Genomic DNA, 15,507 nt, shown 5'->3' with positions numbered 1-15,507 from the left:
GCCCATTGCTGTTACATCCTCAGCACCTAACACAGTGTTTGGTCAAATAGATGCTCAATAAATATTTATAGGTTCCGTGAATGAATAAGGAATAACTGAAAGAATGAACCAACGAGACCTTAAAAGATCATTAGGATTTAAAATTGAATAATAATTTGGAAAACATCTTCAAATTCACAAAATTCCTCTCTACCGATATTACAGAGAAATGGTCAAAACTAAGGCCTCTCTCTGCTTAATCCGGCAAGACTGAAGCATCTTTTTCAGCAAAAAAGCACAGTCCCCACAAGAGCAAATGAGATCCGCTTCTCTGCCCTTTCCCCTGGAGTGACCTCGTGCTTCACCTCACTTGGGCTTAAGAGCATATTTTGGTCCAAGTACACTTTGCTCCTTTAGAACAAGGTGTTAATCATCTCACACTGGGGTTGGCCAACTTTTTCTGTGAAAGGCCGAAGAGTAACTACTTTTGGCTTCACGGGCCACGTGGTCTCCATCCCAACTACTCTACTCTGCTGCCGTCCAGCAAAAGCAGCTGTAGACTCTACTGATACATAAGCAAATGGGCATGGCTGTGTTTCAATAAAACTTTATTTACAAAAGCAGATGGAGGGCCGGATTTGGACTGCAGGCCACAGCTGGCCAACCCTGGGCCCCAACACACTGCTACATACTCACTAAACTGGCAATGCATGCCCTCCCTCCTCAGTGAAGGAGACATTCCCGATGAGGCACCTACAAATTCAGTCCCGAAACCCAACGGCTCTGTCAGAACCATAAATAATAATCTTGGTCGAATACCCTGAAGAGAGTCTGCCAAAGTGAAAAAAAGCATTACCATATTAAGAGAAAAACATAGCCAAAGAATTTCCTTAACAATCAACTAAGCTCTTGAAATGGGGCCAGAGAACACACAAGGGCTCCAGCTTTGATAGTCTGGGGAACTGAAATATTTTCATTCCACGAGAAGCTGCAATGAGAACAATGAGAAGCCTCGTCCCCATGAGCCTCTGGACAAAGGCTGGCCCAGAGCAAAAATGCCGGCTTCCACGCCAGCATCTGGATTGACATCACCTAATGCAGTACCGATTTGCATCCCTCTAAAAATGGTAAAAATCAATACGGTAACAGAAGCCTCATTACGTCGACAGGGTCTGGGGCCTCTTTAACGAATGCAATGCAGGCCTCTCAGTTCAGGGAGAAAAAGAGGAGAGACCACAAAACAACCAGGACGGAGGGAGTGGGGAAAAGAATTCAAATGGAAAAACACAGAAACAAAATACGAGGGTAACTATGGTAGGGCAAGTAGCATTCCAGCTCTTGGTTACTTTGCAAGGATGAGTGACAGACTCCAGAAGATGGGGAGCCGGTCCAGCACAGGCTCTGTGTTATCTGATTCACTTTTGGATGAGCTCAGGCGGCTGAGTCAGCGCCTTCTGACAATAAGGTTGTCTGAGGGGAACTGGCTGAAGGCTGGGCACAGGGTGGGGGAGTGGAGGGGCACGAGTCACACCTGGCACCCGCCACTGCCCTCCCCCACCATCGTCCCCAGGCCACCTGGACCCTCCTCACTCAGAGAAGTCGGGACAGATCCACTGCCACGTTCCAGGAGACAGGCCTGGAGAGACCAGAGCCCGCTGAGCAGGAAAAGGACCCTCTGCCCACAAAGCAGCCCCCGTGCCCAGGGCTGTCACTCTTAAGCCACTTCAAACAGGGCCGTAGGTGGCATCTGGCCCAAAGGTGGCCAAGGGCGGATGTAGGTCTGGGAGTGAGGGAAGAAAACCACTTCACAAGCCTCGACAAGCTTGCTTCCAAATATTCCCCTGGGTGTTGGCGTCGGCGGGGGTGGGGGGAGGCGCCCACAGGAAACCTCACCACCTCACCAGGGCTCTGAGTTACCAAAGACCGCAGAGCTACGGGGGCCCCAGCAAAGCAACACGCCGTCCAAACCCCAGGCAGCCGTTGGATCAGATGAGAACTGGCCTCGGAGTCTGGGGGCTGCTGCTCTGCAGTCAGCCTGCTGCGCGGTCACCTCCTCACCGGAAAGGGGGCAGCGGATCACTGCAGGAGCCCCAGTGCCTTCCTGCTCCCCGAGCCCTCAGGGCAGCCGGCCTTGCCTGCTGCTGAGCGGAGGGCTCGTCATTCATACCCAGGACACTGCTGTTGAGCCTTTACCTCCTCACAAGTGACCAAGACAGGTGTGCCCCTCACATTCCGGCAGCAGAGAGAAACTGAAATCCACAAGTAAATAAGACAATCGTGAGTGACGATGAAGGGGTGAGAAGGGAAAAATAAACGATGAAATGTGATCACCTCCCGGGTTATGCATCCCCAGAGTGATGAGGGGAGGTGGGGACGCGGGGCGCTCCCGGGGTAGGGGGTCAGGGAGGGGCCGTCTGGGGCAGAGGCAGAATTTAACCCAAGGCCTGAAGGACAAGGAAGGTCACCTATGGAGGAGCTGGATGGGGACGCCCCAGGGAGGGAAGGCCAAGGCCCCAGGAGAACAGCCCTGCATGGGGGGCGGGGGGTAGCAGAGAGGGGGAGGGGCAGGGGGAGGCGTGTGGGGCGCCCGTCAGGCTGGGTGGCCCTCCAAGGCCCTGTGAGCAGTTACGATCTCTCTGTAAGAACAGAGAGCGTGTGAAGGGGTTTACACAGGGCAGACAGGACCCGATCGGGAAGCCGCCGTCATCAAGGCGGGAGGACAGATGACCTTCTCCTGCCTGTTTCCTAAACCAGCACAGCGGAAGAGCAGCTGGGACAAAAGTAACTTTCCTCTCTCGCCTTCTTCAGTACATCCCCAGTGTTTCTGTCCTGCACTCTGGCCTAAAGAAACCAAATATTTTCCCTCTCTCTCTCTCTCCCTGAACTACTCAGCCAAAAAACTGCAGAGACAAAATGCTGCCTTTGGAGAAAATTGTTAAATGTTCTGCAGACACAGCCAGTGTCATGTTCAACACATTTGGAAACCACTTTTATGTAAGGCTGAACTAGTCTGCCCTCAAAGCTGCTTTCTATTAAACTGTTTGCATGCACACTGTCCGTCCTTCCTGCAGCTGGCATTCCCTCCCCTGATGAATGCTGGTCCCAGTCACGGTCCTGAGGAAAGGGGCTTTGCAAATCCTAGGACAGAAGCACAGAAAGAGATGTCCGGGCCGGCTGTGCTTGGAGGGGATAGGCCTGCAGGGGGACACCCTCCTTCTCCAGCTTGGTGGGAGCAGCAGACCAGGGAAAGACAGCTGCTCTGCTCAGTGAGCTTTCTTCCAAAGGTTCTTCCTGGCTCAAACCTCAGCGGGGAAAGTGAGTGCACATGTGTCTGCTCGGCAGTGAGAAGCAAAAATTCCTTTGGTCGCAAAAGCCCAGAAACGTCTCTGGCAACTTCAAGCCGAGGCAGGTGTACGGAAGATGTGAGGTGGGGCTTGCAAAATGGAAGGGAAAGTAGGCAGATCAGGCTCAGAAAGGGCAGGAACTCAGGGCAGCGGGGTCCCGGCAGCAGAGGCTACACCAGCTTCCCCCATATTGTTTTTCTGTGGGTGGCATCCAGCCGCTGCTCCAAGCTGAGGATCTGCTCGGTCTGATGGGTCCTGTGTCCACCTGGCCCCGGAGGGTGGGGTGCCATGACTGGTGGTCCCTTCAAGACTTTCCAGTGGGGGAGAAATGGACCCCGAAGGAGATGCTGGCCTCTGCTCCCAGAAGAAGGGGGAACGGGGTGGGTGAGAAGTGGGCAGTGACAACAGATGTCCACGGTCATTTCCATTCATTAAAAGTGGCACGAATCGCACGCTCAGGAAGGAGGAGGGCTGTTTAAGTAATGGAGAGCCCTTCGAGTGAAATCCTGGCGCTGGGGGGAGGAAATGGGCCCAGAGTATAAGGCACCAACTTAACCATCGGGCCCGTGTATGCGGGGGGGCGGTCACACCAGTTCCACTGGGTTATTAGCAAATGGCCCTGGGGAGGCTGGGCCTTGACCTCACACGGCAAGCGCAATTCGGAATGACTTCGACCCTCAAGTCCAATTTTGGTTGGTTCTGTTCTGCCTCCTCTGAGATTTCCTGCCCTGTTTCTTGCTGCTGAGGTGACACAGCGCGAGGCAAGCTCACCTCAACCCCCAGCGCTGCCGGCACGTTTATCATGTGCTCGGGCACATCTGTATTCACCCAGGTGAGAGGCTCCTTCCAAACTGAGCCTCATTACAAGCCAGTCCCCAGCCCCCTCTCCTAAATCATCAATCATCAGACTAAGGGAACAAAATGGACAGAGCTGGAAGAGATGTTTTTACTCTCTCCACTTCCAACTACGATCAGCAAAAAAAAAGCAGTTTAGTCAGTGGAAACCAGTCTCTTGTGTGGGCGTCTGCAATTTAATATCCTCTCATTTCCGATTCCATTTTGAAAGGCTTGGGCTAGAAACGCATCTCAAATAGCGTGCTGCTGGCAGGAAGGCTAGCCTCCCGGGGACAGCAGGAGCCAGGTCAGAAACACCTTACAAAGCTGGTCTGTCGAGATGGGAGATGGTTCACAGCCAGCGGGGACATGCCAGGGATGGCAGGAGAATACACTCGCCACCTTGGCTCAAAAGCTGAAAAGAATATCCCCCGGCCAGAGCAGCTGCATGGGCTGCACCCACGCGTGCCCAACATGAAATGAGCCTGCGGGGGCAGTTCACGCAGCGTCCAGACCAGCACCCTGCCTGCAGACAGCCCGCAAGGTTGGCTGCTTCCCCAGGGCTCGGTGGGGCTGAGAAGTCCCGCGTGTGGCCACAGGCTATGCTATTCTGGTCGCCTCCTTCCGGTGAGACTACCACATCCTGGACACCTTTCACACAGTGTGAACCTAAGCCGGGGTGCGCCAGCCTCCCAGTGGGCTATTTAAAGTTGAGTCAGCCCATCACACCAAAAGGTCAGGCTGCGTCCCTCCCATAACGGTCACGGGCTTGGGCACTTGGGGAGCCTGGCCGGCTTCGGAGGCTATAACTTCACCACAGCATTAGATGTGTGGCCTCGGGCAGGTGACTTAAGCTCTCTGAACCCCTGTTTCTTCCTCTATAAAATGGCAATAATACAGCTATCGTGCAGATTAAGTGAAAGTTACAAATGAAAGCAGAGCCTGGTCCAGCTTTGGAGCTTATCAAGTAGAAGTTATTATGATTATACTGTGACTGATAAACAAATTTTGAAAGATTAGTTGTTACAGAAATTCCACGGTAACCTAACAGAAATAATACGCAGTTGAGACCTCGCTAAAGGCCAGTTACCTAGTTACCTACGCCAGGCACAGAGCCTGTTTCTGTCCCAATCAACAACACAAACATAAACAGCCCTTGCTGTACCACCTGGGTCTGACTTCACAGATCGGATCAAGTAAAATGTACAGAGAGCCGGAGAAGAAGATCCCTCCTGGCTCTAGGTCTATGATCTTTTCCTGGGCCAGAAACAAGATTCCAGCCTAGCGTGATTCCTCTTTCCAGATGAAGTCTGGAAAATGACAAGGGTGTGGAGAAACCAGAAAACACCATCTCTCTAGGCACCTGCCACATAGCAAAACAAACCTCCATAACTAACGTACCAAAGAGTGGGAATTGCTGATGGTCTAAAAAAATTGGATTTAAGTTCAGGTATGAAGACTCTGCTAAACAAATCAACAGAACAAAAATGCCTACATGGAAAAGATTTCAAAAGAAAGCAAGCCTTTTCCCAAACTGAGCTCTTCGTGTCTCAGTTTAAAAAAAAAAAAAAATCTACACTCAGAAAATTGTAGTTTAGAGTACACACCCTTTTGTAGGGGAGTCATATGCACGTTAGCATATTAAAAGCTCTGAGAAGCGCTATGAGGACGAACTCCATTAGCTTTGTTTTCATTCACGGTTTCCAAAACGTTTTTGTGTGGAGTATTGTTTTAAAACACACCTAGTAACTCTGCAAAAACCCATTTTGGGAGAACTGGTTTGTTTTCAGAGTGGCTGTTCACATGCTAATGATGGCTAACTTCAAAACCCAGTAAATTCTCTATAGGTGATGAGTGCACAAATGAACAGAAATCTGTAGCCACAGTTGCCTCAGGGGTAAGAATGGAAGGGAAACTCAATTTTCACTGCTTACCTACTAATTTCTTTATAAACCTATTGCTTTCTTTTATAAAAACTGAAAACACTACGGTTAAAACTCTCACCTGATAGCCCGCTTATTAAAGAAGCTTCCATGAGCTCCCTCCCCTCCCCCACCCCAGGTCACACTCAGCATCTCCTAAATGTTCTCCTTTGGTCCAGACTTGACTAGTGTGGTCCCACTTCAGAATCTCATGAAATCAGGGAGTTCTGGTGCCTTTTGACCTCTCCAGGTTCAGCCAAATGTCAGTCAAGGCATCTGAGAACTTTGTCCTGCAGGTGGGGAACACACTTACCTCGTGGTCAATTTTAATAAGTGCAATGTCGGCCTTCTCATCCACATCTTTGATTTTGGCCTCATACGTGGCGCCATTCTTCAGCTCAACTTTGACTCGGTGCTTGTTGGTCACCACGTGGGCGTTTGTCACAATCAGTCCATCTTCGGACACGATAAACCCAGACCCACTGGCCACAGGCACTTCCCTCTTAGAAAAAGGAAGCCTAGAACCAAAAAAAGTACCTGGTTAAGGCTGAAACATCTTCAGATCAGCTCTGAGACACACTGATGAACTGATCCTGTAACAGTAGCATGCATCTAGCAATTGTTACTTGACACACTGGCTTTATTTAACTTTAAAAAATGGAAGGTTAGACTGACATCTATACTCATCCAAACATTCCACTTAGAAAATAGTCTTAGGGAATCTCTCAGAACCAGAGGTTCTTAAAACATCTAGAGGGGTCAAGAATGTAGATTTAAGTAGTCAAACAGGAAAACATCCCAAGGGAGAAATGCTTGTCTTCCTGTAGGACTATATTCAGTGACACTTTAAATAGCTCTGATGTTTTGCTAATGGCAGCAGTTTCAGTGGGAGCTTCAGAGGCCCTGGAACAAAAGAAAGGCTCTCTTTACTTGCGAAACAGTTCGATGTGAACCACAGCAGGAGCAATCTTCTCCACCACATCGGCAATAAAGTTGTATTTATGGCGCAAACTGTTGGGATCGTCCTGCCCTGGGAACAGAAACAAAGACGAGACACTTAAAGATGCTGTGCTCTGTGCTGTGGTCACCTGGAGAAAGATACAGGTTAGAAGAGCCAAAAAACCTGAAGGACGGTGAGGACAAGAGCCCTTTGCAACTGGGCTCAGTTGCAAAGATCTTTCTGGCTCTTGAGGAAATACCCACTCGGATAAGACAGCAAAACCCACCAAAGATGACCTCTTGGCTCGGCTTCCTCACTCTCAATCATTTCACCTCGAAAATGTTGAACCAGAGGCACCAGCAGATACCCGGGCCTTCTACATTATTCTGAAGAGTTGGTCGCCCGAGGGCCACCTTGACATGGCACCGTCCACCAGTGTCCCTTCCCCAACTCCCGCAGCACCACACAGCAGCCCTTCTCAGCACACTGCCACTGTCGAGGGGAGGGCTGAGGCTGTTTTTGACAAGATGCTCATCAAATGTTATAGATTTAAAAGGCTACTATGAAAAAGCATTAAGGCAAAGGCACAGATGGTGTCTTTCCCGCTGTCTGTCCCCAGAGCAGCTTCCCACCACCTCTTAAGCACTCACTCCATTTCCCCGACCCCAGGACATCCCAGGCCAAAAGACACAAGAGATGCCTTGATTCTGTTGGGAAAAAAAAAAAAGAGAAAATCGAATGACCATAATTCTCTCTATAAACATATGCACTGTAATTAGGGAACCGCCGTATGGTGGGCATTTGCAAAGCTCCTTTCAGACAAAACTATCGATCACAAATCTGACGTAGGTCTCCCAGCAAGGCAAAAAATTAGTTACCACCAGCCCTATGTGCACACCCATGGCATCTGACTCAGAAATGAGCTGGAGACTCAGGGGCTGGGAGCCCCCATTCTGTGGGCACACGGGTGGCAGAGGCTGCCTGAGCCTCTTGCTCTGACCCCAAACCCGTGCCACCTGCTGATACCCCTGAACAAGTCTCTCTGCTTGAACAGCAGAGGGGCTCCAAGCCAGTCTGCAGCCAAGAACCCCCACACCCCTTCCTTTCCCTCCTCTCCACCTCGGCCCGTGGGTTGAGCACAGGGCTGCATCCAGCAGCTCTGCCAGCCCCGCTGCCACCTGGCCCCATGCAGGAACTCACAGGGAGCTTCCAGAAACCTTCATAGAAATTTGACGGAGAAATCTTATGCCTCTTGCATCTAAGAATTTTAAGTTGGGGCTGATATTTTGTGTCTTTTTAAACTATATTTTGGTAGTAATTCATTTTTAGCATATTTTACAAAAGTACTGATCCATGATGAGTAGGAAATAAAAGGAAAAGAACCCTGACCCTTCACCACAGATGGTCTGAGCAGCACTGGTCTACCTCCCTCACCATTCACACAGGGGGATTCGCAAGGAGGCTGAAGTTTAAAAGGAAACCACAGGCCTGCAGAACTGCCCCTCACTAACCAAAGGGCCTGTGCCCCCAACACACATACACACACGCCCACACCTACACTTACACACTCATGAATATATGCTCACACACACAAACACTCTCACACTCATGATCGTACACACATATACATATACTCACATGTACACACACATAAACACATCCACACACGCACATACTCACATACGCATGCACACATGCTCTTACATACAGACTCTGACTCAAACCAAAACACGTTTGTATACACACACGCTCTTACACTCACACACATACATACACTCACACAGCTACACTCATATACACAGATACATACACTCCTACACACAAACACACCCCTCCGTGCCAGGGGTATAGCCGTTCTCCAGGTGCCGGGCTGTGAAAGCTGTGACATTCTCAAGTCTTCTGTGGCTCTCAGAGCTGCATGTCCACAGGCGTCCCAAGTGGCACCACAGCATCTGTACAGATTGGGCTGTGTGTCCCCACCAGGGACCTCAGTTCTCCAGCTCAATACCCCTGGGCACAGGGACATCCCGGGTACCAGCCTGCCTCTCCCAAGCTTTCCTTCTTGGAAGTGAAAGACCATCGATGAACAAAGGGCCCCTCTCTGTCACGGCTACTGGGCTCTGAGCTGCTTTATTTCAGGGCTGGAATCTGCTCTCTTTTTGCATAGCTTGATCTTTGTAAGGTGCAGAAAAAGATCTGCAACTACTAAGCAAGATTAACTAATTCAACAAATTTATGGTAGCATCATTTTTATTATTTTTGCTTTCAGAACCCTTTCATATGGTACCATCGGAAAAGCCTTCCTGGGGTTTCTCTGGTGGTGCAGCGGTTAAGAATCCGCCTGCCAGTGGAGGGGACATGGGTTCGAGCCCTGGTCTGGGAAGATCCCACATGCCGCGGAGCAACTAAGCCCGTGCACCAAAACTACTGAGCCTGTGCTCTAGAGCTCGTGAGCCACTACTGAGCCCGTGCGCCACAACTACTGAGCCTGTGTGCCTAGAGCCTGAGCTCCACAACAAGAAGAGCCACCACAATGAGAAGCCTGCACACCGCAGCAAAGAGTAGCCCCCGCTCGCCACAACTAGAGAAAGCCCGCGTGCAGCAACGAAGACCCAACACAGCCAAAAATAAGTAAATAAATTTATTAAAAAAAGAAAAGCCTTCCTTATGGTACCCTTCCTGTGGAAGAGGAAAATCAGATATTGTTCCCATGTTATATTTAGAGAAACTGAGGCTCAGAGACTATAAATGACTTCTCTAGAGACACTAACTTTTCTTCACAGAGTGTATAAATAACAGAAAAATCTGAGCAAACCTACAACTTTTCCACATAACACATCTGCTACCCTTCCAGGATCCCAGGTAGTTGTGGTTATTTAACTGGTGTGTCTCCCTGCCTTCTCCAACAGGAGATATAAACAAGGGGATAGGAACATTCCTTCCCAACACAGAACTGGTGCGCATCATCCAGAGACAACTGTAAACGAATGCATCTGGGCTTCCTCGGACTAGCTCCCTGGGAAAGGCCAAAAGGAGGCTTAACTCCAACAAGGCCAGCAACCCCCAGGGAAGTGTGGAGATTCTGAGACCCTCAAAAGAAGGACGATTACTAGAGTCTTGCCACTAAAAATCATTCACTCGCTTCCTCTTTCTACTTCCCACATAAGCCTGGGAGAATCTGCCCACATCAGGGATGAAAGTGAGAATGGGTTTTTCCAGCTAAAACAAGCAGCAGTTGCTTCCTCACACACACTAGAGAAAGTGGCTCCAGGGTCTGTCCACCTGGGACAGCAACATGGGAGAGCAGGAAGGACGCTGGCCTGGATACTAGAAGGCCCAGGTTCCATCTGCAGTCTACTGGGTGGTCTCCATTTCCCCGTCTGTAAAATGGGGCCAACTACCTCTAGAATGAGCTGTGAAGTCTATTCCAGCTCCAACATTCTATGATCTAACCCCTGTCTCTCCCCCTCACTCCAACATGCTACAGCAAGATAAGGAGATTGTGGAATCTGAGATTGGGCACAGGACTCCCCTAATTCTGCAGATGAGTAAACAGAAAGGAGGAACAGTGGGAGCACAGACCATACTGAAAAGCACAAGTGACAAGCCTTAATTGTGCAGCTTAGATGAAAAAGCAACGGGTGGGTGCCCCGGTCTGGGAGGACCCCACATGCCGCGGAGTGGCTGGGCCCGTGAGCCATGGCCGCTGAGCCTGCGCGTCCGGAGCCTGTGCTCCGCAACGGGAGAGGCCACAGCAGTGAGAGGCCTGCGTACCGCAAAAAACAAACAAACAAAAAAAGCAACGGGTGACTTCTATTATCATTGGTGGATCTGTGTTAATGGGAGAAATAAATAGAGCAGAAACAACTGAACTGAAGGAACCATCAACTAATAGTCCAAAGATGGGCAAAACGTCAAACCAAAAAAGTGTTTGTCTTCTCCAAATGCAATTTCAGGATGAGGAATAAAAGTGTTGCTAAGAGCAGCTTGGCTCAATGCGAGGGTCCTGTTCCATTTAGACGGTTGTCCATCAAACTAAAGGAAGCTGCTGCTGCCTCATGGTCTTTAGAAACCCTGGCTGGCCCCATCTGCTGTGATTTCAACTGCGGGTCAACTATCTTCCTTCCAGAGGGGTCAACTCGGGTGGAGAATTCCAGAGATGGACCTGGGCTGGCTCTGCCACAACCCACTCTCCGAGAGATGCAGACAGATGGAGGGCTGGGGCATGCAGGCCACTCAGCATGGGGAGGATAGGTAAGAGCACAGGCTCTGGTCTCAGAAAGATCAGAGTGTGACACGTGGTATGGGACTTACTGGCTATGTGACCTTAGTATGTCACCTTACTCCTCCAAGTCTTCTCCCCTTGTCCATAAAATGTGATGATAATAACATCTACCTCCATGTGTGGTTTTTTTTTTTTGCGGTACACGGGCCTCTCACTGTTGTGGCCTCTCCCGTTGCAGAGCACAGGCTCCGGACGCACAGGCTCAGAGGCCATGGCTCACGGGCCTAGCCGCTCCGCGGCATGTGGGATCTTCCCAGACTGGGGCACGAACCCATGTCCCCTGCATCGGCAGGCGGACTCTCAACCACTGCGCCACCAGGGGAGCCCCCTCCATGTGTTTTTTTTTTTTTTATGTTTTTTATTTTTTATTTTTATTTTTATTTTTTGCTTTATAACAAATTTAATCAGTTATACATATACATATGTTCCCATATCCCCTCCCTTTTGCGTCTCCCGCCCACCCTCCCTATCCCACCCCTCCAGGTGGTCACAAAGCACCGAGCTGATCTCCCTGTGCTATGCGGCTGCTTCCCACTATCTATCTACCTTACGTTTGGTAGTGTATATATGTCCATGCCGCTCTTTCACTTTGTCACAGCTTACCCTTCCCCCTCCCCATATCCTCAAGTCCATTCTCTAGTAGGTCTGTGTCTTTATTCCTGTCTTACCCCTAGGTTCTTCATGACATTTTTTTTCTTAAATTCCATATATATGTGTCAGCATACAGTATTTGTCTTTCTCTTTCTGACTCACTTCACTCTGTATGACAGACTCTAGGTCCATCCACCTCATTACAAATAGCTCAATTTCATTTCTTTTTATGGCTGAGTAATATTCCATTGTATATATGTGCCACATCTTCTTTACCCATTCATCCGATGATGGACACTTAGGTTGTTTCCATCTCCGGGCTATTGTAAATAGGGCTGCTATGAACATTTTGGTACAAGTCTCTTTTTGAATTAAGGTTTTCTCAGGGTATATGCCCAGTAGTGGGATTGCTGGGTCATATGGTAGTTCTATTTGTAGTTTTTTAAGGAACCTCCATACCGTTCTCCATAGTGGCTGTACCAATTCACATTCCCACCAGCAGTGCAAGAGTGTTCCCTTTTTTCCACACCCTCTCCAGCATTTATTGTTTCTAGATTTCTTGATGATGGCCATTCTGACTGGTGTGAGATGATATCTCATTGTAGTTTTGATTTGCATTTCTCTAATGAGTAAAGATGTTGAGCATCCTTTCATGTGTTTGTTGGCAGTCTGTATATCTTCTGTGGAGAAATGTCTATTTAGGTCTTCGGCCCATTTTTGGATTGGGTTGTTTGTTTTTTTGTTATTGAGCTGCATGAGCTGCTTATAAATTTTGGAGATTAATCCTTCGTCAGTTGCTTCATTTGCAAATATTTTCTCCCATTCTGAGGGTTGTCTTTTGGTCTTGTTTATGGTTTCCTTTGCTGTGCAAAAGCTTTTAAGCTTCATTAGGTCCCATGTGTTTATTTTTGTCTTTATTTCCATTTCTCTAGGAGGTGGGTCAAAAAGGATCTTGCTGTGATTTATGTCATAGAGTGTTCTGCCTATGATTTCCTCTAAGAGTTTGATAGTGTCTGGCCTTACATTTAGGTCTTTAATCCATTTTGAGCTTATTTTTGTGTATGGTGTTAGGGAGTGATCTAATCTCATACTTTTACATGTCCCTGTCCAGTTTTCCCAGCACCACTTATTGAAGAGACTGTCCTTTCTCCACTGTACATTCCTGCCTCCTTTATCAAAGATAAGGTGACCATATGTGAGTGGGTTTATCTCTCGGCTTTCTATCCTGTTCCATTGATCTATCTTTCTGTTTTTGTGCCAGTACCATACTGTCTTGATTACTGTAGCTTTGTAGTATAGTCTGAAGTCAGGGAGCCTGATTCCTCCAGCTCCATTTTTCATTCTCAAGATTGCTTTGGCTATTCGGGGTCTTTTGTGTTCCCATACAAATTGTGAAATTTTTTGCTCTAGTTCTGTGAAAAATGCCAGTGGTAGTTTGATAGGGATTGCATTGAATCTGTAGATTGCTTTGGGTAGTAGAGTCATTTTCACAATGTTGATTCTTCCAATCCAAGAACATGGTACATCTCTCCATCTATTTGTATCATCTTTAATTTCTTTCATCAGTGTCTTATAATTTTCTGCATACAGGTCTTTTGTCTCCTTAGGTAGGTTTATTCCTAGATATTTTATTCTTTTTGTTGCAATGGTAAATGGGAGTGTTTCCTTGATTTCACTTTCAGATTTTTCATCATTAGTATATAGGAATGCCAGAGATTTCTGTGCATTAATTTTGTATCCTGCAACTTTACCAAATTCATTGATTAGCTCTAGTAGTTTTCTGGTAGCATCTTTAGGATTCTCTATGTATAGTATCATGTCATCTGCAAACAGGGACAGCTTTACTTCTTCTTTTCCGATTTGGATTCCTTTTATTTCCTTTTCTTCTCTGATTGCTGTGGCTAAAACTTCCAAAACTATGTTGAATAAGAGTGGTGAGAGTGGGCAACCTTGTCTTGTTCCTGATCTAGTGGAAATGGTTTCAGTTTTTCACCATTGAGGACGATGCTGGCTGTGGGTTTGTCATATATGGCCTTTATTATGTTGAGGAAAGTTCCCTCTATGCCTACTTTCTGCAGGGTTTTTATCATAAATGGGTGTTGAATTTTGTCGAAAGCTTTCTCTGCATCTATTGAGATGATCATATGGTTTTTCTCCTTCAATTTGTTAATATGGTGTATCACGTTGATTGTTTTGCCTATATTGAAGAATCCTTGCATTCCTGGAATAAACCCCACTTGATCATGGTGTATGATCCTTTTAATGTGCTGTTGGATTCTGTTTGCTAGTATTTTGTTGAGGATTTTTGCATCTATGTTCATCAGTGATATTGGCCTGTAGTTTTCTTTCTTTGTGACATCCTCGTCTGGTTTTGGTATCAAGGTGATGGTGGCCTCGTAGAATGAGTTTGGGAGTGTTCCTCCCTCTGCTATATTTTGGAAGAGTTTGAGAAGGATAGGTGTTAGCTCTTCTCTAAATGCTTGATAGAATTCGCCTGTGAAGCCATCTGGTCCTGGGCTTTTGTTTGTTGGAAGATTTTTAATCACATTTGCAATTTCAGTGCTTGTGATCGGTCTGTTCATATTTTCTATTTCTTCCTGATTCAGTCTTGGCAGGTTGTGCATTTCTAAGAATTTGTCCATTTCTTCCAGGTTGTCCATTTTATTGGCATAGAGTTGCTTATAGTAATCTCTCATGATCTTTTGTATTTCTGCAGTGTCAGTTGTTACTTCTCCTTTTTCATTTCTAATTCTATTGATTTGAGTCTTCTCCCTTTTTTTCTTGATGAGTCTGGCTAATGGTTTATCAATTTTGTTTATCTTCTCAAAGAACCAGCTTTTAGTTTTATTGATCTTTGCTACCGTTTCCTTCATTTCTTTTTCATTTATTTCTGATCTGATTTTTATGATTTCTTTCCTTCTGCTAACTTTGGGATGTTTTTGTTCTTCTTTCTCTAATTGCTTTAGGTGCGAGGTTAGGTTGTTTATTCGAGATGTTTCCTGTTTCTTAAGGTGGGATTGTATTGCTATAAACTTCCCTCTTAGAACTGCTTTTGCTGCATCCCATAGGTTTTGGGTCGTCGTGTCTCCATTGTCATTTGTTTCCTGGTATTTTTTTATTTCCTGTTTGATTTCTTCAGTGATCACTTCGTTATTAAGTAGTGTATTGTTTAGCCTCCATGTGTTTGTATTTTTTACAGATCTTTTCCTGTAATTGATATCTAGTCTCATAGCATTGTGGTCGGAAAAGATACTTGATACGATTTCAATTTTCTTAAATTTACCAAGGCTTGATTTGTGACCCAAGATATGATCTATCCTGGAGAATGTTCCATGAGCACTTGAGAAAAATGTGTATTCTGTTGTTTTTGGATGGAATGTCCTATAAATATCAATTAAGTCCATCTTGTTTAATGTATCATTTAAAGCTTGTGTTTCCTTATTTATTTTCATTTTGGATGATCTGTCCATTGGTGAAAGTGGGGTGTTAAAGTCCCCTACTATGATTGTGTTACTGTCGATTTCTCCTTTTATGGCTGTTAGTATTTGCCTTATGTATTGAGGTGCTCCTATGTTGGGTGCATAAATATTTACAATTGTTATATCTTCTTCT

The 15,507-nt window shown here is 46.9% G+C and overlaps 1 protein-coding gene across 1 annotated transcript in view; it reads right to left on the bottom strand.

The window, feature by feature from the left end:
• Positions 1 to 15,507, bottom strand: part of HTRA1 (HtrA serine peptidase 1) — a gene marked incomplete at its 5' end in the record, with an annotated part of 63,374 nt that overhangs the window by 17,508 nt on the left and 30,359 nt on the right. The window contains 2 exons of the mRNA XM_079696922.1: positions 6,393 to 6,597; positions 7,010 to 7,109. Coding sequence (XP_079553048.1) covers positions 6,393 to 6,597; positions 7,010 to 7,109 — 305 coding nt within the window. The remainder of the gene's footprint in view (positions 1 to 6,392; positions 6,598 to 7,009; positions 7,110 to 15,507) is intronic.

The sequence above is a fragment of the Hyperoodon ampullatus genome (assembly GCF_949752795.1).
Source record: "Hyperoodon ampullatus genome assembly, chromosome: 1".
Classification (NCBI taxonomy): domain Eukaryota; kingdom Metazoa; phylum Chordata; class Mammalia; order Artiodactyla; family Ziphiidae; genus Hyperoodon; species Hyperoodon ampullatus.
Note: the sequence above shows the minus strand (reverse complement) of the source record. Positions and strands in the feature narration are given on the sequence as shown.